Source organism: Chiroxiphia lanceolata, chromosome 2, assembly GCF_009829145.1.
Source record: "Chiroxiphia lanceolata isolate bChiLan1 chromosome 2, bChiLan1.pri, whole genome shotgun sequence".
Classification (NCBI taxonomy): domain Eukaryota; kingdom Metazoa; phylum Chordata; class Aves; order Passeriformes; family Pipridae; genus Chiroxiphia; species Chiroxiphia lanceolata.
This window is the reverse complement of record NC_045638.1, coordinates 71025429-71052566: the sequence shown is the minus strand read 5'-3', so window position 1 is coordinate 71052566 and position 27138 is coordinate 71025429. Positions and strand designations below refer to the sequence as shown.

Here is a 27138-nt window from a genome sequence, read left to right as displayed (position 1 = left end):
AATGATACATGTATTTTTGCAGAATGTTTAGTTGTAATATAGAATTATATTACAAGTAGTTCAAGTTATTCCTTCCAGTTTTAATTATTTTATAACTACAAATACCGAATGACATCTACCAGTGTTATGCTTATATAGCCAGCTTTAGAAGGCTGCCCTCAAGTTCCTCACAACTTTCTCCCATTTTACAGAATGTATGCAGCATTTTACTTTGGATGCTTATTTGAGGACAAGATGAATCACATCTAAGACAGATTTAGAGGCATAATTGGATGAGCATCTCTTCTGGTAAAATGCCAGCTCAAACAGAGATGACCCTCACGGTGTTTGTTCTCGTCCTTGTGCCATGACCACATTTGTGTGGATGTATCTCCTGGTGGAGCCACCCGCTGCACCGTATTGAGGAACTGACTTGGGTTAAAAATTGCTGCTTGCCATAGACTCCTCAGGATCAATATTCTCGCTCAAGTCACTGCATGACAGGACAAATGACTGTGGTAATACAATTGGAGGGAAAGGGAGCAAACAACACCACATAGCTAATTGCAGTTACAAACGCCAGTGCTTGTAGGGCCACACCAAAACTGCTTGGGTTACAGTTTCCTGCCAGAGGCCATATGCTGCCAGTTTAAGGCGGGATGAGCTACATGCGGTGTGTGAGCGTATGGATACATGGGTGCAGCTAGGTCTTTTCCACTAACAACAGAAGCAACTTAGATCGTCGTTTAGATTGCTAATCACAGAAGAGATTTCTGCTGTTTAACATGTCTGCTTAAGTTAGGTCGGACCTTTTCTAACTTTTGAATCCACCACCTGATTTCAAAGTTTGTCAAAGACAAAAGTCGAAAAGTCATTTACATTCTAATAAGAATTCAGAATTCCAAGTACTGGGCAGGTGGACAGAGAAGACCAACACAGAAACTGACCAAACTGAAGCACAGACTGGAGCATATGCCCATGCTCTTAGGGAACAAGCACCTAGATAAGAGACACACCTTACAACTACCCCAGCTGCAGCTGGTATTTTTCATTCCCTCTAAGATACAACTACATGGGAAGCTAGTGGCTGTTGGATCCTGTGCTCACAGAACTACTTGATTATCCATGCAGAATTCAAACCTACTTAAGTGGCATTAAAATAAGAGTCCTTGGTCTGCAAATTCCAGCTCTGCTCCTTGTGCTCAGTTTAAAAGTACATTATGTGCAACACTTGATAGCTTCTGGTCCTCTGGTACAGCATCTCATCCTGACGAGATGCATTCTTCTTAGCAGATCAGCCACTTCATCCTTTAAAGCGACTAAATGAATGAACAGCATCAAGTCCTTATGACTTAGGAGTCTTCAGCACTTTATTCTAGCATTTAGTCTTCTGATTCTCTAATCCCATAATCACATAACTTCCCATCAATATTATTTGAAAAGAATAAAATGTATATGACATCTCTGTGGTGAAGAGTAGTATAAAGAAATAACTCCACTTCTTCCTAGCACCTCTTACTCCTTTTAATTGTTTTCTATACTCCCTGAGAGTCCAAGAGACACGTCAAGTCCTTCAAACAATACTTGCAATGTTACCATCCTCCTTGTATTTTTAAATAAAAGCATACAACCAAATGTTTCCCTGAAATACACTGCTACCAATAAGACGTGACAACTATATCCTGTTACTGACATTAATTTACATATTTGGAAGGGTTAAAATGTTACATAAAAACATTTCTGATCACATGCATGTGAATGTGATTGGCCCTTTACTAGCCTATATCCAAGCAGTAATTTTGAGATTTCCTCTCTTATCACCAATTTCTCAGTTAAAAGTAAATACTTAACAACACTAAAGGAGAACAGTTAAAGAGGTATCAATGGAAACAAATTTTATCCAAAAACAAGAAGGAAATTCATATGAATTCCCTGCACATGAGAAGGATCATACTATTGTTAATCAAAATACAACTTCTTAAATAAAAATACTGTCCATCTTAATATTCAATTAACATTTATTGTTTATTAAACTCAACCAGTTGTATCTCAACATCTATGTATATTCAGAATCTACACAGTATACTCTAACAGTGGTGGGGTTTGTTGGGTATTTTTTGGGGTGGTGGTGGGTTAGGAATGTTTTTTTTTTAATATAAGAATGCCCTTTCACACTCAGAGTCCTTGCTTTGGAAAGTTTGGAAAGGCCTCAAGCCTTTCTTAGGCTGCTAACCTGCAGTGATAGCTTTGTTACTGTAGTGTTGACACTAGTGGTACCTGAATTAGGCAAAATAAGCTTAAGCCCATTCATACAGTTCAACTGCACATAAAGCATCATTTTCAGGCACTCTGGACCAGTTCCAGTACTGGAACCAAGTCAACTGTATGCTAGGAAGGAATAGCTGTACAAGGAACTCAAACTGACATAAAACTGTATACAAGGAATTTGAAGCAATATACAAGAAGGCATGGGTGTATTTCTTACTGTTTTAAATCTTAAACTTGGGTGAAATTTGCAACTCCATGCTAGAACATTATGCAATAGGTAAAATAATGGCAATGATTTGCTAGACGTTAGCTTATTCAGTTAATTTTTTTTTAACAAATAAAATACCCATTTGCATAATACAAGTGTGATAATCAAAAAAATCATTCCAGTTGGAACGGACCCCAGAGGTCATCTAGTTCAACCTCCTGCTCAAAGCAGCATTAATATGTGAATACTCATTAATGATACAAGTTGTACTCCTAACCTTGCAGACCACTAATCGCATGTAATCCTTAATCAAATGCACTCGACTGCCTTTGACAGCATTACTTACCTGCAGAAGGGTTTGTGGGACCAGTTACTTCTCATACATTATTCCTAAGCATGGAACATTATAGTACTTTCTAGCTACATCCGTAACACCAGCACCATGCCTCCATTTCATTTTAAATGTCTTTTAAGCAGGTACTGTTGTGAGAGCAATTTTCAAAGGGGGCCTTGCCAGTACAGGGGTAGATTTTGATAGATGAGAAAAGGATGGAGTGAAGTAAGTGGTAAAACGCCACTAAGTGAGGCAGAAGCACAGAGCCAGGTCCTGTTTTCAGGTGTGTTTCACAGGTTGGTGAATGCAGAATAGAGGTCCTGCTCTGAGAGATACCTATAAAACCAGAGAAATCAACATCACCGGCAGCAACAGTCCTGTAGTTATCAACGTCAGTGACCAAACTTCAGCAGACTAAGTTTGGGAACCTCTACTTTAGTCCTGCCATTTTGTTTTGTTCCTCCAGTTTTGCTCTGATAAGGACCTCCATTTTTCATTTCTGTTTAAGTTTACACCTTTGTTTCATGCATGAAGAAGTGATTTAATATGGCACAGCATTAATAATTAAAAAAAAAGAAAAAACCCACAAAAATCCACACGTAAAAAAAAAAATTGAGAAGTTTTATAAAACCATGATTAGCCAATCACACAAGCTGAATTACAAAATAAGTTTGCCTTAGATTAGCTCAGTATTGTCCTCTGTGGTGAAGCAAGAAATACAGTAACATTTTATCTATGCTGTATGGCAATATATGAACTCTGCCACATAAATTAAACAGAGAAAAAACCTTATTTTCTAAAAAATTGTTTTATTTAAATATTTATTACCTGCTATTGTAAGTAACTGCAAATATTAATACTTTGCACACTTTATTGTAAACCATTTAAATACTATTTAAGTGGTAACAACAATAACAAGAAATAAACAGCACAAGGTTATATAGAAAAAAAGAAATTTACTTTAGCAGCTTTGATAAGCCTGGTCTTAGGCCTACCAGAAAGGCATTTTAAAACACCAGGCTCTGGAATTTTTTAAATACACTGAAAACCTTTTCAATTCTACAGTTCCAGACATTATTTACATGCCTTCTCCAAGCATTCATTAACAGTCACTGCTGTATGCTAGGTTGCATAGGGCCTCTCCCTATTTGACTTGATATACCAGCTCTTAAAGTACATGGTACTTCAACAATTTTCTCTTAACTATATACAAAAAGAGTTAAATTTAGACCTCTCAACAAACTTGAGTATAAGTGGCAGAAATAAGTTCATGTGATGGTGCACACGCATCAACCACAGGACCATGAAAGAAAGGGACATGGTTGAAAGATGCACGTATGAATCAGCAAGAGATGGGAATCAAGCAAGCAATTCTAAACCCATAAATGAGAGATCAGATGGATCCCCAAACTGATAGGCCATCTTCACCAGCAAATTTCTACTTTAGGTAGAAATTTATTTTATACTTGTATCAAGAACCTTTAATATTTTGTCTGATTAACAAAGCTGAATAATCGATTCTACTAAACATTTAAGTTCCCTTTTAACACTAAACGATATTGCTTTAGTATTTTAGACAGTAAAATTTTCTTAGAGGATAGTTGTTTGTGGCAAAACTAACTGCATTTCCGTGTTTTCAACTTTTTATAGGAGTATAGTATTTGGCATTCTAGTTGAGGCAGGAAGTTCAATACCTGACTACCAAGGAACAAGTCACTGCACTGGCACCTTGTCTGAGGGAAGAGAAACAAATTGCAAGGAGATGCTCTCATGACATCCTATCAAGACAGATGTGTCCACACCTTGCTAGGCGCTGTTGCCGTATAAAAAGCAGATGATTGGTTTTGAGTTTTGGCCGAGGTGTGAAACTACTTTCCTGACAACTTTCAAGAGAAAACAAGCAAAAAAAGAAAAGAAAAAAAAAAAAGAGAAAGAAAGAATTGTCAGTGTCAATTATATTGTATTGTTTACAGAAAATGACATCAGCACAAAAGTTCTGCACTAGGACACCACAGGTTATATGAAAATTGCCAGTGTGGCTAGTTAATAACATTTCTGATATAAGGAAAAAGCACTATGAGACCGAAAAGGAAAATTACAGCCATTCCCTTCTGTTTTAAAGGCAGAGGTAGAAATTATGCTTTATGTAGAATAATTACTGAACATTACAATAGCTTTGAAATATATTATCTCTAATTTTAAAGTATAAAAGAAGTTTGAGAGATTGAGAGGGAAGAGGACAATTAGATATATTTAACAGGCCAATAACCTGCAACACCTGAGAATAAGAGGGGTGATAAATTTGCATCAGCAAACAAGAAGTTAGTAATATCTGGTTTCAGCTAGAGGTTGAACTATTGATATGTCAGGCGCTAGGGAAAAAATGCAATAGTTTTTTTGTTACCACCATCATCGCCCCATTTACTTCCCACATCCCTCACCAACGCAGGATCCAAGAATTACAGCAAAATGCTCTAAAAATACTTTGAGGATTTTTAAAAGTCTTTTATTTAGAGAAGGATAGTGGTCTCCAGGCCCAAAATAGTTGCTTTTTGAGGGTGTAGAACCACATGTATTCTTACAGCAATTATCGTAACAAAACTCAATCATGATGTGGTATTTCAGCACTGCAAAATAAAATCTGTCATATAAAAATAATATATAATATAAAAATATAAACCCATCTATGTTCTACTTCATAAATATAAATTATTTTCTTTCATTATCCCTACCTAAGAAATTTATTCATATCATCAGATTTACTAGCTGTTTCACAAATACATTAACAAATACATTCACAAACATATTAACATCAAGCACGATACTACATTTTTCAGACATTAAAAAACCCCATCAAAGGATAATTTAGAAACGGGAAAGATTTTGCAAAGGCTTTAAGTTCACACAGAATTAGTCCCACCAAGTTTAACAAACTATTTAGACTCATGCAATTCTGGGAAAAATCAGGTAAGTATGCAATATACTGGCAATTCAAGAAAGAGGAGATAGGACAGGTATTTTTAAACTCTTCAGAATAAGCATTAGCATTTCTTTGCCTTGACACAGCACTTACTAGAAAGAGATGCCAGAAACTGGAGCCTCTGGTCATGTATAGTGTCAGTGGCTACAACTGTACTGGCATCCTCACACAGGACAGACGTTTCCCCAAATGGGACTGTAGAAAGCAAAAACATGCAAGACTAAATAAGAAAAGAACCATAAGACAATAGAGATAAAATTTAGCTCAAGTGCTGTAAGTTCCAGAGGGAGAAGTCTCTAATTGGTAGGTAACACTATAAGCTTAACTAGGTAAGAATGGATAATCTGTCATTTTAAAACTTCATGAAATGTCTCATTACTCCTTCTTCTTACTCAGTATGGATCAACATCTTGCCAACTTAGAATCAGTTTTCTTGAAGAGACCCCTTCCTTTTGTACTGTACTAGATGAAAAATGTCTTGAAGCACGTTATGGAGTGTAACAAGAATTGTCTAATTTCTTGGACAGCGAGTGTGTTACTTAATATTCTTTGTTCTGCAAACAGAGGAATCAGGTTCTGCAGGCAAGATATTTAGAAGTTTTTTTCCCCAAGAGTCACAAGGGTTCAACTCTAATTACTATGTTTGATTACCACTTATTTTCAAGAAAACAAAACAGCCTTCAAAGTTATTTTGAAAACAGAATGAAACTATTAAAATTCTTTTTTTAAGTGTCATGTGTTATACCAAATATTGTTTATTTGCATAGCTATAATTTGGCACTAATTTCCCTTTTATAAATACATACAAAATAGAGATAGGAAAATTGGAATGGTGTAAAATGTGCTAACTCCAGTAAAACACTGCCTTCAGCTGCTATTGCTGAAAACCAAGATTCTCAAAACAAATAAATCACCTTACTGATAAAATGCCTTTGAATTCTGATGTAAGCCAGTTAAAACTAAAAACCACCTTAGAAATCTCAGACTTTCATGCAGGGAAGGGGAAAACCAGTGTAAAGGCCAAACAAAAGGAGAGTGAAATACAACCCCCCTTAAAAGAGCAACACCAATTAACATATGAAACCAGAAACCAACATATCATATCTGGGCAAATCCTATCTATTTGTTCACTTAATTTCAAAACACTTGTCTTGCTCTAATCCTTTTTACTTTGTACGTCTTTTAACCAATGCAACTCCAAATTTCCACTTCAGCTTTTCAAGTCCTTAACATCAAGCTAGCCAATATCGTTGCCATTACAGAGACATGAATTTTGTTTGACTGTTGTTATATTACCTCATGCTGAGTCCCATTCAATTTCTTCCATCAACATTTCATCACTGGTATTTTCCCACTAGAAATATTCCTGAAAATAATTAATTTCTGAAAACACAAGAGCTACTAAGTTAAGTCTTGGCTATTGTTCCCTACTGGAATAGGGTCAGAAGCCTACAGGCTGTAGGAAAGGGAGGTAAAATAATTGAAATAATAGAATCAAAATTAAGAAAAAGTATTTTGAAGGCCAGCTGAAACTCCCAAATGGAAATCTTTACAGTGATTTCTGAGAACACTACATCAGGTCTAAAGTGTTCAGTTTCTCTCTTTGCTACAGGGCAAAGAATATGCTCCTATTAAGGATGACAAAATAAAAGGCACTGTTATGAGATCCAAGAAGAAAAAAAGAAGTCTACCTTCAACTCAGAGCAATATATAGATTTCTTATCCTCTGGCAAGGCTACAGATACCATAGTAAGGAAAAAATGTAGCACTTCTTTTCAAAAGTACAAGGGAAAAAAGGTGTAAAAATATAAGAGGTTTTTAATTCAGAAAAAAGAGAAGGGTTTAAACAGAAAGCAGTTGACAAAAAAGAACCCGGCCTCTTATTTTAGCTACTGATTTTATAACCTCTGTCTCAAAAAAGATGTCCCTCCCTTTGATTAAAATACTGCGATGCAATAGCCAAAGGATACTACATGTACACATTAAAATCAATAACGTCAGTAGGTTGTTGGCTTAAAAATAGTTAGGAAATGCAAGAAAGTTTACAATCACAGTCACCTTGACTTTATATACACATCAAAGTGAGATGATGGTGACTAAGCTTTCTTGTAGTCCATATCTGACAACAGAACATCACTAACATATTTAAGCATTAAACAGAGAAAAAGAGCTATACGTATAATCAGTTCCTTTATTACTCTTACCTTTCCAAAATGGCACTTTGCAAGTTTAAATTTTAATGTTCTTATGTTAGTTTTTGGAAAAAGAGGAAGAAAAATCAAGCAAGTGTAAAACCCAAGAAACAAAATCATCAGAGCAAAAGTTTTCAGCTGGTACCTCCCACTCCATATTCAGTTTCTCAGGGACCATCATGCAGCAACAATCTGGTTAGAAACAAGCAGCCAACGGGTGTGTAATTTGCATGTGAAAATATTTTTAGAAGACACATATTAATAGCGTATGTTCTCAGCCTAAGTACAATTTTCTAAATATACGCCCTGAATTTTATTTCCCCAATATTCCTAAGTATGTTCTAGACAATGGTTTCTTGTACAGATATGTTGCTCTTTGAAAGCAACATACATATCAAGCCTTAAACAAATTAAGCTCATTAAACTCGCTTCAGGGTTCATCTTGGGGAGGCCTGGGAGGAGCCTCTACGAGTCTTTACTGTCAATGTAACGACAAAGTTGGCAAATTATGCTTGAAAAAGAGTGCAACAAGATGCTGATACCCAGATTCAGAAAGTTAAATTGGGTATGTATGTTCGTTCACTTGCCTGAATCAAAGCAGTTTCAAAAATTGTATCTAAAAACCCTTTTACTCTATGTTAAGAAAAAATAATTTCAAAGGGTAAAGACAGAAATCAGTAAAACAAGAAATAAGCCATGTCCTCATATATTGTTAGTTAAATCTAAACCAAATCTAACCAAATTGACACAACATGTCAGAGAAAACTAGATTTGAGCAAACAGCAGTCTAACTAGATCCCAAAGTCATTACCAGTCCACATCTGGAACACTCAAATCAATTCCTGGTGTCTGCGGGGTTGGCACAATGTAGCAATTATTACTTTAGGACTGTTTTGTTCAGCACAACTGAATTTCTATTGTATCGTGAGATGAAAAACGTCAGTTTCTTTTCTTTGCCAACACGCAAATTCTCTTCCTCAAGCATATGGAAAAACTCAGGTCTGGATTCTTTCTTTGGCACAAGCTTTCCTTTAACCAATTTGAATATCAGGGAGGAAAAAAGAAGTTATACTAGTAAATCCCACTGTGGTACTTAACAGTATATAGAAAAACAATTGACATCATAGAAGAGTTTGGGTTGGAAGGGACCTTTAAAGGACATCTACTCCAACCATCCTTCAATAAGCAGGGACATGTTCAATGAAGCATCAGGTTGCTCAGAGCCCTGACCAAAATGACCTTGAATGTTTCCAGGGACAGGGCATCCACCACCTCTCTGGGCAACCTGTGCCAGTGTTTCACCACCCTCATTGCAAAGTATTTCTTAATTATATCTGGTGGGATAATTTTACACCCCCTTTTAGATTAAAACCATTGCTCCATGTGCTATTGCCACAGACCCTGTTAAAAAGTCTGTCCCCAAATGTAATTTAATTTACCAATGGACCCTAGACACTCCTAGGAGAACTAAAAAATTACACTACAACGATAAGAAACTAAACCATAAGCAAGTATTACTGGGGCTGAACCCACAATACTCTGAGAGTCCTAAAATGCCATGAGAAAAATTACTGCATACATACAACTACCTAATGAAACTATTGAACAACAATTATTAAGTGGATTTCATTATTTGACCAGTTTTAACAGTTAAAGAGAGCCACCAGAAAAAGCGATTAAATACAAATCAAATGCAGTGTGTCCGTAGAAACACCCATCTCAATGGATGTAAAGCAAATTAGTTCCTTCTCCTACTCAACATAGCCAAAAGTGCTTTACACTTCTGATCGAAGTACACAGAAAAAAAACACATTCTCCACAATGAAAGGACTAATGAACCAAACCACAAGATCAATATTAAAAAAGACTTCCCACAAAATTATTAGCAAGTTTCATTACAATCTTTCGCTGGTCAGGCTAACAGCTTCCTCCAATAGAGCAAAATACCCTCAAACATTAATTAAATCTTCAAAACACTGCTGTAAAAATTACAGGAATAACTACAGCAAAAAGCTAGATTATAGATGTTACAGTGGACCCATCATACTAACATATCATTTCGCAATGAAAATCACACAGTGCTAAACACTTTTTAAAAAGGCAACCAGGGTTAACGTGTCAGGAAAGCAGAGGCCGGAAAGCAGAGGCAGGCATAAGAGAGAAGGTATTTTTTGTGCTATCACCAGAACCATTCCCTGACTCATTCCCTCCAGCCCCGGGGAGCAGGCTGGCTTGCTCCACACTGACAGCTTTCTTGACGCAAGAGAAGCAGAGCACTGACCTAAATGCCGAAGCTGCTGAGCTCCTTGCAGCTCACGCCCGAGGAAAAGGAGCCAACATGGATTCAAGTGCCAGCTACTGCAGCCCGAGGCTGCTGCTGCTGCAAAAATGCTCGCCGAGACCGACAGTCCCACACCACCTCGACCTCTGGAGCCTCAAACCTCTTAAAAACGACTGTAAAGCGAAGTCTAGGCTGATATTAACAGCAGAGATTTTCAACGGGGAGCTGCACATCCCCGCAGCGCTTCGGTAGCAGCAAAACTGGCAGCACCAGGGTCTCGGGCAGAAAGGCAAAACCCGAGGTACCGAAACCTCGGACAAGGTTAAACCACATCCTGGGCGCGACTTGAGCCAGGCAGGTATTCAATGAACCGCAGGTTAATCATCAGCTCCGTGCCCCGAGCAAGGCGCGGAGCGGCGGCAGCGCCGTCTCTCCCTTTACCAGGGTCGCCCCTCCCGCCCGGGAGCTGCGGCTGCCGCGCGTCACCCCCCGGACCGAGGGGCGGGCGGGGGAAGCAGGTGCCGGGCCCTCCCCGCTCAGGCGCCCAGGGAGGCGGCGGAAGACCGGCCCCTCAGGCCGTCCCTCCCACCGCTCCGCCTGAGTGATGGAGCGCGGCGGGAAGGAGCAGAAAGTACACCAGGGCCGCTCATAGGGCTGCGGCGCAGCCCCAATCCCGCCCGCCGGCGGCTCCGCCCCCGCTGCCTGCCGGGAGCGGGGCGGGCGGGCCCGCATGGCGGCGGGAGCGCGCCGGAAGCTGCGCAGCGGCAGCGGCGGCCGGGCGGGCTGAGGCGGCCACGCGCGACGGGGCCCAGGGCTGCGCGGGGAGCCGGGAGTGCCGGGAACCGGGAGCCGCGGGAGCGGTGGGAGCCGGCAGGTGAGAGCGGGGCTGGAGCCGTGTCCACCACGGGCCGGGTGAGGGCTGTGGCCGGTGGAGAGTGGCGGCCCCGGCCTGTCCCGGGCCCTTCGGTGTGGCTGCGGCGGAGGGCGGGGAGGTGTCCCGGGTTCCGAAATGCCGACTGAGTATTTCATGTCAGTAGCTGTGCTGGGAAGGGGCGCGGCCCCTCCGCTCCCCGTTAACAAGGGACGCGTTCGGTGCGGTGCCGTCTGTGTGTGTCCGTGCACACCCGCCCCTTGCACGGCTTCTCGTGTTCCAGCGATTAACTCTACAAACGCTTTTTTCCTCTGCAGTCTTTCCATAGTGTATGGACCACTCTGGATGTGGATTAAGAACTGAGGAGGCAGTTTAACCATAGGTTTATCTGAAAGAGCTGGGCGCGTTTCGGTGTGGAAGGGCAGGACCCGCGCACTGGGCTGGACCAGCTGCCTGCCATCATCCATCCATCCATCCATCCATCCACTCTTAGCCCCTCATTTCCAGTGCCTTGGGACAGAGATTAGGGCTCTGCGTGCGCCAAGTCCCTTCCCGAAGTCTTGCATCTCTAAGCTGCAGCTATAATAAACGCCATTAGTTTAAACCATATTAAAACACTGACTTTTTTTTCAGAAAAACTGAATGTTTTGTCAGCAAAACACGTAGCCTCTGTTGCTTCTCAAACACCCATAAAAGCATTTAGTATGAGAATGTTTAAGACAAGTCTGACTGAAGAAGAAATTTTTAGAACTTTCTAAACTTGCACCCTAGTTTATTTTGAAACTTCATCAGTTTTATCTTAATTTGGTTAGTCTGTGTTAGACTTCTTTCAGGAAAGAAATCTGTGTTTGCTCCCCCACCATGGAGATTTGCAATTCTGCCCAGCACTTACAGGCTGTGATGTAGAGAAGGTTGCTTTCAGGTCCCTCTGAATGTCACCTCTTCCCCCCAGCCCATCAGTTGCACCACTCGGCTTGGTGTCATCCACAAGCTGCCTGAGGGAGCACTCGGTCCTACTGTCTGTCCCCCGTTGCTGAAGACAGTAAATGGTATTAATCCCTATACGGGCCCTTGAGCGACACCACTCATTACTGGTTTTTGCTTAGGGCATAGAGCTTCAACTCTTTGGATGTGACCATCCAGCCAGTTCCTTAGCCATCTAACTGTTTACCCATCAAACTATATCTTTCCAATCCTTCCCTTTTTCCTTGTTTTCTGTCTTCTGCCTCGTCAGCTTTGTAGGTCATTGGAGTTTTCATAGGCCAATTTAACTCACTAGAATAGCAGAAAAACTTGTGCTTTGCTGAGTTTTCTGCTTTGCTGTGAGTTCAGTTAGCTCTGATGAGTATGTGAGCTATCAGGGAAGGTGGGGAGAGAGAAATAGAAGAGAGGACACGCCCTGTTCTGCAGTGAACTGTTAGATTACCTCATGTCCTCAAGGAAGCATAACCACAGCATAATTATAATTACATAATTATGCCATGTCCAAAGCATATTTTGCATTACATTTTTCAGTATTCAGACTAAAAGAAGGGAAGTAGCATAAATGCTTTAGAACGTGATCCAGTAACTTTGAAAGTGCATTCCTGTGTACTTTCGCATCTGTAATGCACTTATTACATTTGGCTACAATGGATTGTTTCAGTACTTGGTGCAGCAGTCTTTTCCTTTGTTGGTTTTTTGGCAGCTTTGTTGATCTCATGCCCAATTTTCATACATTGTGCAAAGATCACCAATAACTTCCTGCAATGTTACAAGCCACTTAGTACCACTCTGCATATCTAGTATTGGCAGACCTGTTTTATTTGCTTTTTGTGTTTATGTCTTTGAACTGAAAGGATAATTAATTTTTTTTAAAGTTGCTATATTCACAAGAGGAATAAAAGTCTTTGCTGCAGTACTGTAGTACTATTGCTGGGTGATTATAGCTGGGGGGAGGTATTGTACATCTCAGAACAGTATTTAAGCTTTAAAAAGAAGAGCAGAAGTAACAGAGACTGAACATAATTGAAAAAAACCAACTTGCTTTCCTTTTGAGAGGGCTGACAGGGAAAACAGGGACTTGCAAAGGAATTAGAAGGAATAACCTGCAGCTTATTAGTGTTACTAACCTTTTAAGTATGTGTTTTATTTATGTGGTGAGAAATTTCTTGGAGAATTTCTGTCATGTAAGCTATGTTTTTTATTTACAATGGAGAGCTGAGACTGCTTCAGGCCAAGGAATTGACTGAAGTCCCTTGAAGAGTAAAGTTATGTGTTTTAGGGTGTTATCTGATATAACCTGTGATATAGGTTGATATCTGTACTACTTGTAATTGTATTTAAAAAATCAGCTTCCTGGCTAGACTAAATATATGATAATATGGTTGAGTTGCAGTGTGATAGTGCTGTTGCCACTGGGTGAAAAACTGGGAGTGCTTGCTTTTCCTTTATAATCCAGCAAGTGTGCATACTTTTAGCTAATTCATCACTTTTCGCCTTGTGTGAGCCCAGGACCATACTGTTTCTTATGCACCTTCTGGCATTACTTTGAAAACTAAACATGTGCTCTGAGGCATGTGCGTTGATATTTTTATGCTCTTGCCTTCTACTCTGTTACAACCACTAGTTTTATAAGTCAGGGTATACTGTCTCTACATGCTGCAGCCTCGTAATTCTGAGAAGTGCTGCTGAACACGTTGAGAGTGTCAATGTGACACACCATCATCTCATTTTGACCCAGTCTTAAATGCCCTTGGGGTCTGATTTGAAATGAGTGGTTGCATTGATCTACTGTGATGTTTTTAATTCGTGCTCTGTTGGTTTTTAGCATTCTGTCCAGTTCTGTAGTGTCTCACCTTGCCAAAATGTGTTTGGGTTGAACTGGTATTGGCACTGGTCTCAAAGAATGCCTTGAGAAAATTCCCTTTTTGAAAGGAACTAGAATCTGAGTTGGTGCTGTACTGTATGAAAGGGTTGAAAGGACATCATGGTATGAGAGAAGATGTTTTTCAGTGGAAGTATTGAAAAGGGAACAGTTGTGGCTGAAGGAAAGATATTACGTTGATGATTTTGCAGTTCAGCTTACCTTAATTCCTCATGCATCTTGAAGAGATACATATTTATTCTAGTTAGTTCCATTGGAAGTCAGCAGGAGCAAAACTGGATCCCTGTAGTTCTACACCTTCCCCCCCCATTTTGCTGGCTGATTCAAGGTGTAGTTAACCCCAGTGCCAGTGAAAGAATGGACTTAAGGAGCTGCCTTCTGATGTGCACCTGGGTCATACTAAAGTGGTGCTCCACAACTGAGTCTGTGTGTATGTGTGATAGGTGAGAAAAGAAAATTTTGACTCTGAATTTAAGAGTCATTTGAAATAGAATATTCAGTGTCACTTGTAAAATATGCAGTGGAGTTACATAGTAATGATAACTGTGGAAGAGCTTTAGTTTGGGAGGAAGACTATAACATTGTTAAATTAACATTAGGAGAAATTTCCAAAAATGGCAGTAGCAGCAGAATGCCCTTCTGTAGTTAAACATTGTTATGTTTGCAGGACAAACTCTAACAGTTTATTATGCAATAAATTCACTGTTTTGAAAGATGCAGCAGTGGGGTTTTTTTGGTTGGTTGTTTTTTTAATGGTCCTCAGCACTAACCTATAGCCCCATGGGATCTTACTGTGGCCATTTTTAAAGTTCATTCTTTCTGAGGGTTAGATGCAGTAAGGTGAGATGCCCAGCAAGACTTCTACATTTCTGCACTTGGAAAATATGTGAGACCTTGTAGTGCAAAGAATAGATAAGCTTGCAAATTCAGGACTTAAAGCTGTTAAATCTATTATGTGACTTAAAGTTTTGAGTTCATAATCTGCCCTGGAAAAAAAGTATTTTCTGTTAAGGAAATACTCTTCTGAATTCATTTCCACAAATTATACAAGCTGAATTACTGTTGCTATTTTTTGTTTCCCAAACTTCAGCCTAATTTTTCTTTAATTGTTTTATTTACTTCTTATTTTTCAGGAGTCTTTGAAAAATCCTTAGTGGTCATGACATTGTTACAAGTGACATAAGTTAGCCAGTGGCTCAGAATGATGGATACCCAGAAGACTACAAATGGTTTGCAAGTGATTGGAGAAGGGACTGGTATAGGGAAATCGACACTCCACATGGTGGGGTATTTGGGAAAAGTCAGTTGAAACTTGTTTTACATATGTGCAAAGTTCATATTTTTCTCTGTTTTGAGAGATTTTTAATTGGTCTTAATTTTACCAAAAAAATTCCCAAAATTATTTTCCACGGAAATCTATAACAATGGCGAAAGATTATTCTCAGTAGATCAGTGCCTCTGATTTTTTTTACTGGCACTATTTTTATAATTGTTTGCATTCTTATGAAAATTGATTTGTCTTAAAAAGATCTGAGCTTGTGTTCTCTGGCAATAAGTGCCCTGTGGTTTAGTTCAAGTAGAATAAAATGTGCATAACTGTGTTGTTAAAGATGCCTTATTTTAGTATTTAAATAAAAATATAAATTTATTTAGAACATGCTACCATACAAATATATAAATACTAAAAAAGAAACCAATGTAGTTTACTTTTTCACATTGTATGGTATTATATTTAGAAGTTGCACATTGTTTTTTTATCCTGATATGTATGTCTTACCTTTGGAGAATATAAGAAATGCATAAATTTATGCTGCTTTATCTTTCTTGGTTTATCTTTATTTTAGAACTGTAATCCTGTGGAAACAACTGCACATGAGTATTGTCCAGTCTGCAAAGAGAAGGGTCAGATCCAAACTTTAAGGACTTACCGTATTAATTTTGAAGAGTCCATTTTTCTTTGTGAAAATCCTCAGGTATTACACTAATAAACAGTTTTATTTGGCAGTGCAGAGGCCTTTACCTTCAGTGGTTACACCTCTCTAAATTCATGACTTTGGTGGTAGTAAGCAGACTATTGAAATAGGACCCCTTTCAGTCTGTATGCTTAAGGGTATTTGCCTGTATATAGAAAAAGCTCCATAATTAATCTTTGTACAGTGTTTAGGCATAGGTACTTACCCTAAAGAATTAAAAGAGTAAATTAAAATGAATAAAGGTGGGATTTGCTTATGTAACAAGGGAACACAAGTGGTACTAAATGAATCTTTGTGTGAGTCAGAATAGAAGATGAAAATTTGATGGTCCGTGTAACGAATTCATGATTCTTGCAGATATGAGTTTCCCATTTTTCCTTCTTTATGTCTGGGAAATGCAAATAGGTTTATAATTATAATTACAATGTTTTCCTTTTATTTTTTTCCTTTCCTTTTTATGTTTAACCTTAGCTGGATTTCTGTGCTGCTTAATATTTAAAGTTGTGTGATTTTGCTGCGTCTCCCTTCGCTGCTTCATGTACGTGGGGAGGGTATAGCAATCCCAAGTGGATCGGTGCCCTTAAATTAGTGGAGGCTAGACTAGATATGTGTCTCTGAGATGCTTTTCCCATCCCTTCCTACTTTTAACTAATTATTGTATAGTTCTGGAGATTGGTAATAGCTACTTGTCTGTATTCTGGTCGCAGAATAGCTGTATGTATATACGACCTTACCAACACTGGTCTAAGGCATTGGCATAGCCTGAGAGGATACCCTGCCAGTTTGGGCACCAGTGGTCTCTCAGGCATGAGATGATCATGCCAAATCTGTACCCTGAAGGAATGCATTTCGCGCAGAATAAGACAAGAAGACGCTCCTTAGCAAAATGAGGTTGTTTTCAGCAGCTGGAAGAATTTACTGGAAAAGTAGTGTTGCATTATCACTACTGATACATTTACTTCACAATTGCTTAAAAGACAATGGTTGAGTAAAAGACACTTCCTATCATATATATGTTGAATATATGTATTGACTTAATTACAATATCACTTTACAGAAGTCCTTAAGGCCAGGTTGGATGGAGCTCTGAGAAACCTGGTCTAGTGAAAGATGTCCCTGCCCATGGCAGGAGGCTTAGAACTAGATAGTCTGTAGGGTCCCTTTGAACCCAAGCCATTCTGTGATTCTACATTCCATTTTAACATTATGTTTTATACCTGTTTTTAGCACTTGTTCACCTGAAATTGCTTCGTACATTTCACTGTAACTTTCTTTCTTTCCTTTAGTGTATCTACCCACTTGGTTATAAACCATTAGACAGCATAATTACTTCTACTGGTTCAGAAAATCATCAAGCTCCATCTACTCATAAGAAAAGAAAATTGTGTGATACCAGTGACTTTTCTCCTGTTGAATCAGATCCAAAAAAAGCAAGAATTAATCATCCGATAAATGCTGAGCACGCTATTAATACAGACCCTATTGCAAAATGCTCTCAGAATAGCTTCTGTATTCCTCAGTCAAGCCTACGTGATGTATTACAAAATGACCAGCAGAAACCTGGTAACAATGTGGAGTCTTGCATGCAGAAGGTGGATTTTGAAACAACCACCAAGACCAACAACTATCAAGAAAGTCCACCTAAGTCTTCTAGTCCCAGAATACAATCCTTGCCAAATTCTGAACTTTTATCAACAACATCTGAAATTTCACTGAAAGAGGATAAAGGTTCCACTAATAACCCAGATTTGTGTCTTCAGTGGAGAAACATACATAATCTTTGTTGGTTAGATTGCATTTTGTCAGCACTGGTACACCTAGAAACATTAAAACTTGCCCTAGCAGAAGAATGTAACAATGGAAAATGTTTACTCCAGAAACTTCTAACAAAATATAGTCAAGCAACTATGCTGCTGAATACCTGTAAAAGGAGTAAAATAAAAGGTGAGTAAATTTAGCTGCTGTTTTTTCTGACCACAAATATGTGGAATTTAGTACAGTGCACTTAAATATGCCTCCGTTCTATTTCAAGATCACAAAAGAATGAGTTACAATTCATTATCATGAATTTGCAGAGTACTGTGCTTTTTATAGAAGACTCCTAGTAACCTCTGAAATTGTTTTTCTTGGGGCAAACGTGCACGCTTTGAAGGCATCAAACACTGAGCGTCTCTTGAATTGTTTTTCTCACGTGCCACATGAAGGTTTTGTGATTTGTTATGTAATTGAGCCTTACTTTGTTTCCCTCCCCCTTGTTGGTTAGCATGTTAGGATGCTGTTCTAATATCAATCTTCAAAATAATTTCTGTTGTGGTTTATATCCTTGTTTAAATAGGCAGCAGTTGCCTTGTCACACCAAAAATAGTAAAGCTGGGAACATATGTTCTTTCCTGGCTCCAGCCGTGCTCACTGAAGGAATGCTTCCCCTGGGGTCTGCAGGCTGCAGTGTAGATGACAGTGCTTCCTAACTTGTCTCAGTCAAAAGCAGTCAAACACATTAACCTTGTTCATGTGATCTGGGAAGGTTAACAGGGGGTTAACAGGTCAGGTCGGCTTAACAGGTTTGAGGACTGTAACCTCTGAGCACAGGGGCTGTGATGGGCAGCTCAGGGCAACCTTCCAGCAGCACAGCTGGACTCAGAGGAGCATGTGTCACTGTAATCTGCTGGTGTGGTCTTTGACCATTTTCTGTTCTTGGATTCAGTTTAAGACTCTTAAACTAAGATCATGGTTTTTTCAGTCCTCTTGAACTGGACCATTGATGTCATAAGTCTAAACTTCTAAGACATCATCTGTTAGGTAATTAAAGAGCTTTCTGGTTAGGCAGTACCTTTCATGAATGTCCATAGACATCCCATTGGAATATCTGTGTTTGAATATAGAGACTATAGTCCCAGAACAGCCTAAGGTAACTTGAAGAATGTCATGTCTTTTCTGAGAAAAATTACAGGTGTATCAAAAGTGGTTTATTCCATGTTACAGAGGGGGGGGGGGGAACCCAAATATTCTGAAGTAGTTCATGTACTCTGCTTGCCAGAAAGTCAGGGTGCTTGAATTTAGATTTTCAGCTGTTACTGGGAAGCCCTCTACCTTCACAGAACCTGTCTGAGATGTTTTTCTTTCCCTTTCGATGGACTGTGTTTGCAAAGGAGCTCTGGTGTGCAATAACCTTTAAATGGGGATGTTAAGTATTGGAATATAGTGTTGTTTGAGAGAATGTAAACCTTTTCATTTTCAGGAGTTGCTGCAAAACTTTGTTTGGGTAACAAGTGAGGAGGGGATTGGATGAAGAGTATTGTGGAGAAGAGGTGTAGAATTTATTCTGCCTTTCTGTGTAGTTTTTCAACATCTCTTTCATACAGCTGCTTTTAAAAACAATAGAAACAATATAGCTGCAAGAAACTTCTGTTTTCCTTTTTTCTGTGCATAGAGTTTATATGTAATAAACAGTTTCAACAGCTATTCTAAATACATCCTTTAATTTCTGCAGGTTATGATCGTGATTGTGTAGTAGAAGTTACGTTCTTGCTTGCGCTTAAAGAGTGTGTTTGTGTGGAAACAACGTAACTTGCAAAATTAAAATACGTAATAAGATACATGACATAAAAAATTATTTTTAAGTGTAAAATTATTTTTACTGTTTTAAAGGCTCATTTAGGAAATTAGTATTTAATCTGAAACAGTACATTTAAATGTTTTATTATTGTATAACATTAGAAAGTATGTAAGCAAATTTTCCTGCTTTTGGTCTTAAAGTTTAGGTTTTAAAAAGTTTGCTCTTAATCTCTGAATCTGCAGGATTTGTAATATGTGGTCACAGTATCCTTAAAAATTGTTAGTATCTAGCTGTTGATGTGCACTCTTAGCCATAATTTAATCAGACCAAGTAGTTTTTAGTTAGCACACTGTAGTAAAATGTGAGTAACTTGTGTAAATTCCTATCTAATTTTCAAATCAATTAATACCAAGAATTGACTGTTTTACCAAGTTTCAGGCAAGTATGGGTCAATATGAAAGGCATCAGTTTGCAGAGAAAGAGTGCATGTTAGGGGTTACATATGTGTGTGAAAAGGTGGGAGTGTCACACATAAATACATGAAGACGTATTTTTTTCTGTAGATGTTCTTCCAAAAGCAGAATCTCATCTCAATGAAGTCAGAAACTTAATGTTTACGCAGCTTCAGCCTCGACTTAGGTGTGAATTGGGTAAGTACCTCAGTATTTACTTTCAGGAAACTATATGTAAAGCCTTTTCTGTCAGTACATAAAAGTGTGTGTATACACATGCATGCAAGAGAGTCTGGAAATACATTTGCTTGAGTTGGTAACACATACTTTAAGTACACATACTTTATAGTATGATCAGCTGGTTTGTCCCTTGCCTGTTTTGACTTTTTAGAGAGCATATTCCTATATTTGCAATTATGCTGTCATCACAAACTTGTCACTGATAACAACCTAATAACATGGATCAGTCCCTTTGCTGTGAGGATTAGAAATAGATCCTTGAAATGATAACTGAAGTTCAAATCCTAGCAATAAGCTTATCTCCTTCCTTTTTGAAGTACTGAAAGGTGATTTCAGATATTCAGTGACTGTTTTTTTCTACCCCATCTTTGAAGGTAATATGGAGAATCCAGTGTTTGCACTCCATCTACTCTTACAGTTGGATCAACAAGCCAAGAAACTATTCTTGCATTCATTTTCATGGAAGTTTGAATGTGTATATTGTGGCTACAAATACCAGAACCGGTGAGATTTTTAAGTAGCTTCTATATAGCTGTTCTACCCTACCTTTTAAAATCCATATATGATAGTTGGCTTTCTTTAGATTTCCAGATTTTATAAAGCTTAAGCTTGTTGGTGGAGTTGTATGTGATCCACTTTTTTAGGTTAGCATTTACAAATAGTTTACTGCTTGTATGTGTCTTAAGAAACTATGTTATCAATTAAGAAAGAAATAATAGGTAACACTGCGAGTCTGTGGCCACACTTGCTCTGATATTTTGCTGAGAGTATTCAAGCTGTTGTGGTTCTAAAGAATATATACCTAATACACTTTTCCTTTTGAAGAATACCTGTAATATTCATCTGGATTACAAAGAATCAGAGATTCTCTAACATAATTTATCTATTTTAAAATAGTATTACAGGGAAGTAATTTTTTGAGAATCAATTTACTTCTGTGTAGCTGCAGGTATAAGCTAGTAATTTGGGCTCCTTTTAGAGTCAGCAGAAGAGAGACACCTTCAGAAGACAGCTCACTTTATTTGGAAAGCATCTGTTTCTCTCTACTGTCTTAGGTTTATACAATAAAATTCTAGATTCCCAAATGAAATGAGATTAATGCTGTCTGTTACTCTGACAGTTAATAGGTAGCTCTGGTTAATAGGATGTGTTCAATAGCCTTGGTTACATACTGTGCTTTTTTAAAAGTTGAAAAATTTAGGTTAGGTTGAATATAATGGAAGTCTTTTCTGTGGCTAATGAATGAATAAACTATGTTACTTCGCTTTAATATCCCGTACATTGTATTTTCGTACAATATAACCTCTGTGTAATCTCTGCTATGAATGTGCTGTTTTTTAAAAACAAGACCTTGTATAACATGGATTCTGAGCTAATTTGTTACGGCTTTCTTCTCTTCTCAAGATTTCGTATTAGCTAGTAAATTATGTAGGTTCTGGTACAAGCTCTGTCCTATGTCGAAAAGGAAATGGAGATAACATGAAAAGGGAAAAAGAACAAATAATCAAATAATGTGAACCTGAAGGCCACAGAGCTGCTGAAAACAAATTGTGACTGATACTGTTTGGGAGAACTAAATTCAGTGCTGACTTGGATGTGATGCAGTCACGGTGAATTTCACACAAACGGCCTGAACACGAATAGAATTTGGCTTTGCCATAATGTTTTTATAACTTTTTTTCTCCTGGTAAAGTATGTATATTTATTGTTTTCTGATCTGCAGCTGAACTTACTCTATTTTTTTTTGTGTGTCCAGATTTGAGAAAACACTAACAACATTTGCAAATATAATCCCTGATTGGCATCCACTTAACGCTGTTCATATTGGACCATGTAATAACTGTGGTGATAGATCTCAAAGACGACAGATGGTTTTGGAAAAGTAAGTTTGAATATATGAACTTGAAAATAAAATACATAAAATTCTGAGATTTCATTTATTGAACGTATGACTTTCAAAACTAAACTGTGATTTGGGTTTACAGAGATTCTAAACTTTAAAATCTGATAAATACTCACTTTTTAATATTTTAGATCATTCTTAAATGCTGAAATGGCAAATAGTGTTTAATAAATGTGCAACATAGAAATTGTTTAACATGCTGACCAGCGCGTGTGTTTGATCCAGGTCATAAATACTTATATCAAGCAGTATATACAGAAAAATTATATCCGGTGTCAGCCTTTCCATAGCCCCTGCCATTGGGGAATAAAACTTGTTTGATCATTTGTTTACTGGTTTGACTTGGGAACAATATCCTTTCCTACTGTGATTGTGGCACAGTTTTCTCCTTTTTTTTTTGTCTTCCCCCCCAGTTTTTCCTCACTCCCCAAATCCCTTATTTGATGGTGGTTTTTCCCCCTAATCTATAACAAAATGGAATATCCAGTTGGGATGTTCTTTTCTCTTGACTACTGTGCAATCTGAAGAGTCCTGTGAGGAAGTAGAATAATGACAGAACCACATACTCTTATAGAGATGCCTTACTTTTTCATTAGGAACTTTTGCCACTGTTTTATTGTAATAAACTGGTTCTTTATTGTTTCTTTGTCAGAGTACCTTCAATATTAATGCTACATTTCGTGGAAGGCTTGCCACATAACAACTTGAAGAAATATTCATTTCAATTTGAGGAAGACACTTACCAAATAACATCTGTTGTTCAGTATCAGACAGATAAGAAGCACTTCATAGCCTGGTCTTTGAATCCTGATGGTAAGAATCAGAGAATGGGTAGGGTTGGAAGGGACCACAATGGGTCATCTGGTCCAACCTCCCTGCTCATGCAGGGCCATCATAGAGCACATTGCACAGAATTGTGCCCAGGTGGTTCTTGAATATTTCCAGTGAGGTTCTTGAATATCTCCAGTGAGGGGGGCTCCACAACCTCTCTGGGCAACCTGTTCCAGTGCTCGGTCACCTGCACAGTAAAGAAGTTCTGCCTCATACTCAGGTGGAACTTCCTCTGCATCAGTTTGTGCCCTTTGCCTGTTGTCCTATTGCTTGGCACCACTGAGGAGAGCCTGGCTCTATCCTCCTTGATACTCTCCCTTCAGATACTTATAGACATTGATGAGGTCCCCTGTCAATCATCTCTTCTCGAGGCTGAACAGGCCCAACTCCCTCAGCCATTCCTCATAAGAGATAGGTAAGGTAGAGTTTATAGTTCTTATCTTCATAATACTTCATAAATCTACATGAAATACTGTTTTATGAGTTACTGCAGTAATCTCAACAGTCAATATATAATAAAGATTTCTTTTGTCTGCATTCTAAACACTCTATTAAAATGATGTGAATAATTGGGGGAACTTGTTACTTGAAGTGAAGGTTTAGGTTTGGTTTAACTGATTTGTTCAGCAGTGTTCTGCCCTACAGTGCACTCACTGGCAAAAGTAATTTGCCTAGGGCTTTTTCCGCTCATAACTTCATAAAAGTTAAAAAATTCAGTCTGACCATGACTGTGGGACAAATAGTATTGGTTATTTTGAAAGCAGAGATTCATCCATTCTTGGCTGGAAGCAAGGGAACCTATGGAACTATAAGCATTAATGAAGCTTCTTTTTATTTCTGAACTTTATGGCACCTGAGGAGTGGGAGGCACAAATCCATGTTAGAGACATTACTAATAGTAGGATGGATGGAAGCTCCATAATCAGAGAAGGTGAAAAGTTGATATTTTGGTACTTATGCTTCTGTAGAAAGAATGGAGTACAGTCTTACGAAGTGTTGTGACAACATGAAAATTGTCTTAATCATACTGCCAGAGTTTAAGAAACAGAAGAGGAAGCAGCTGGGAAATGCGTAGTTAAGAGCCTCCTATACATCATATGTATCTATTTTTAAGTTCTTAGAGCTGTAAAAGATTTGTTCATGATCCATGAACAATTTGCAGATGATGAGACAAGAGTATTAAAATGAGCAGTTTCTCTTAAACCCCCATGCTTCCCACCCAGGCAATGTAAGGGTCTACAGAGGAACTTAATTTGAGAGGTGGTTCTTACCTCAGAGCTGTGAGGGTATTTTCAGACAAGGTGTCTCAGCCAAAAATCCCTTAGCTTTGTTTTATGTTTGACCTACTCTGACTTGTAATAATACTGCTGCAAGTTCTCCTTGTGTTTGATCTTTTTACAGTGGAAGTCTCCCAATTTTCTCTGTAGAAAAACCGTCTGGTTTTTTGCTTGTTCAGGGGAATGGGTTAATAAAAGTACTTGACAAGTGTGAGGATAGTGACTTCAACTTTAAAAGTCTCTGAGTCTCTGCACTGGTTGCTGTTTATTTTTCAGGAACTTGGCTTGAATGTGATGATTTAAAGGGGCCATATTGCAAGAGACATAAAAGATTTGAAGTTCCTTCTTCAGAGTTTCATATTGTTATCTGGGAAAAGAAAACATCCCATGTGCCAGAAGAACTGAATTCACAGTTCCAGAGTAAAAATATTGAAGATTTTCCTCTTAATAACATACAGTCAAATTCCATGGTGTTGCACTGTGATTTTGATAACACTGTAGGCAAAACACCTGCAGAACAGCACAAAGAGGATTCTGTGAGAACCCCAGAGAAGAAACAGCAGCGAGTAGCTGAGGATGAAAGTATTGTTCATCATGGTTTAGAAAATCTGGCACACGATGATCTCGTAACACTGATGCTTGAAGAAGTTCGAATTGACTCGGAAGGTAAATCGCTGCCAAATGGACAGACGGTGGGAAATAACCTTATTGTTGAAATGGGCACACTGCAACAGCAGGAACCAGCTTTTTCACTTAACACTCCATATACAGGAGAGCTTGCTGGAACTGGTCTAGCTATGAGTAATAAATGCATGTTATATGAAAATTCCAACATTTGCTTACCTCTAGAAGAGTTGAACCCAGCAAATATTACTCCTCCTGTTCTCAAAAAACATGACCCTGACTCATCTGACTCATCACTTGCTCAAAGAACAGATGACAGAACTAATTTAGTTAACGGAGAACATGGATTAAATTCAGAACTACAGCTGAACAAGAAATTGTCAGCAGTAGAGAATACTACACAAAAATCACTTGACTTGAGATATGCAAGTAAAACTGTCATTAATTCTCAAGTTAACAGTTCTGCTGCGAATAATTCTGTTCAGCCTTCGCACAAAGACCAAAAAAGAGGATTTGTCGGAAGCTGGGTAAAGAAATTATTAAGCAAGAATACTTCCTTTATGCCTTCAAGTGCCTCAGTTCTCAAGAATGAGAGAAGTTGCAAAACTCCCTCAATGCAAAAAGTAAGTGAAGTGAGGCTGCCAGTGAAGGGCGCAAGTAACTTTGGTGGATTTCAAAGCAGAGGTACAAACAAAACTGAGACCCCAAAGTCACCGGCTCCTCAGAGTAATAATAGCCATCCTTTATCAAATTACAAAGGATTTTCTCAAAGCAGTCGTCTTCCAACAGCAAGGCATACCACTATTGCAGGTCCAACTTGGAATAAGTCGGGAAGTACACTGGGTACCTCAGGTAAAGTGACTCAGTGCCATTCACTTGGCTGTAACTCTGGGAAGGCAGAAGAGTCAGATAGTGACAAAACAAAAAAACTCCGCCTGAAACTGTTAAAAAAACTGAATGCTAAAAAGAAGAAGTTGGCTTCACTGGATAGACTAGCAGTGGAACAAATGAAACAGGAAAAACCTGTGAGTGGAGACGTAAGCACCCCATCACAGACTGAATCTCAAAATGACAGTGAAGTATTGCAGAGCTTTTTAAGGGAACTGCAGTATCAGATTGATGTCACAAATAATGAGTCTGAATTTAATGCAAACTCTGTGTCAGGGTGCACTACCCATAGTAACACTGATGAAATACTGGCAGAGTTACTGTCCCCTACTTCAACTGTTGCTTCCTTAGAGGCTCCAAAAAGTGAAGATGAATGTATGTATATGGAGATGGTGGATAGTAGTGTTGCAACAACAGGGTCTGATGAGAAGACCAGTGTGCCACATGCAGCATTGACAAGTGAGGACCACAATTACTACAGTCCTGTAAAGGACACTAATTTGGAACTTGATGCAATAAACAAACCCAGTGGGAAAAAGCTTGCTTTTGAAAGTCCTACAAGGGAAGATATACTTGAAGACCTGTTCTCCATTTCAGCACCAAGCTCAATGGCAGGTGACATAGATTTACCTCATTTTGATGAAACCCTGTTTGAAACTTGGTAAATATTCGGTTTCTTGGTTTTAAGTGGTTTTTTTCAGTATTATGTATATTTTGAAACAAAGCACTACTAAGTTATATTTTCTAACTAGTTTAATTGCACACTGGCTGTACTTGAACAATTTACATTTGAGGTATTTTTTTCCTTAAAATTTTATTGTAACAAGCAAATCAGGTTTTAATGAATTTTATTGTTCTGAGAAGCAGTTATTTTAGTTGTCAGATTTGATGCTTTTTAATGAGAAGCTCTTATGAGTCTTAATTTTTGCTGCTTTTAATATGGAAAACATCCATACTCTAGTAAGTCTGAGAAATAATAAACTTCAGTAGTCTTAATGATGCAATGGTGTAAGAAATATTATTTATGTAGTAGTCATTTATTTTACAGGATCACTTGTGAAGTTATTTTGTCTGACATTAAAAAAAATTTAAGTACCTTCTGTAGTCAGGGAATTTTGCGTCTTTTGATATGAAGATTGTAACATTCTAAACTTGAAGCTGGCATTCTCTTAGGCTGGCATTCAGCTCTTTGCAGAATTACTGTTCTACAAGCTCATGCTGGTGTATATACCCCTTGGATCCAAGGAGGGATGGATACATGCTAGAAATTTTCCTGTTTAAAGTTACAGCACGTACTGAGATTTCGTCCTGGGTAACTGCGAATGTAATTTGGCAGAATATGCTTCTGAGCCAGGTTACTTTTTAAAGTAAAATTAGTAACATTCAGTCCAGAGTGCATCACTAAGAAGGAATAT

General features: G+C 38.4%; 1 protein-coding gene and 1 long non-coding RNA gene across 14 annotated transcripts in view; one reads left to right on the top strand and one right to left on the bottom strand.

Annotated features, from left to right (window-relative positions):
- LOC116782121 overlaps positions 1-10866 on the bottom strand; it is a 33357-nt gene extending 22491 nt beyond the window's left edge. For 2 of the 11 annotated variants that reach the window (XR_004355137.1, XR_004355134.1), the window contains exons 1-3: positions 10243-10866; positions 5863-5964; positions 4484-4672 (exon numbers count right to left, since the gene is read on the bottom strand). This is a non-coding gene — a long non-coding RNA (uncharacterized LOC116782121). The other 9 variants (XR_004355128.1, XR_004355135.1, XR_004355130.1 and 6 more) reach the window with 9 other exon arrangements.
- A 130-nt stretch (positions 10867-10996) lies between these two features.
- Positions 10997-27138, top strand: part of USPL1 (ubiquitin specific peptidase like 1) — a 17030-nt gene continuing 888 nt past the window's right edge. Inside the window, exons 1-9 of one of the 3 annotated variants that reach the window (XM_032679369.1) lie at positions 10997-11116; positions 15113-15279; positions 15824-15952; positions 17239-17896; positions 20072-20158; positions 20575-20704; positions 21957-22082; positions 22756-22916; positions 24488-27138. The exon at positions 24488-27138 is cut by the window's right edge and continues 888 nt beyond it. In XM_032679369.1, coding sequence (XP_032535260.1) covers positions 15181-15279; positions 15824-15952; positions 17239-17896; positions 20072-20158; positions 20575-20704; positions 21957-22082; positions 22756-22916; positions 24488-26388 — 3291 coding nt within the window. In that variant the 5' untranslated portion in view covers positions 10997-11116; positions 15113-15180 and the 3' untranslated portion in view covers positions 26389-27138. Of the gene's footprint in view, positions 11117-11430; positions 15280-15823; positions 15953-17238; positions 17897-20071; positions 20159-20574; positions 20705-21956; positions 22083-22755; positions 22917-24487 lie in introns of all 3 variants that reach the window. The other 2 variants (XM_032679368.1, XM_032679370.1) reach the window with 2 other exon arrangements.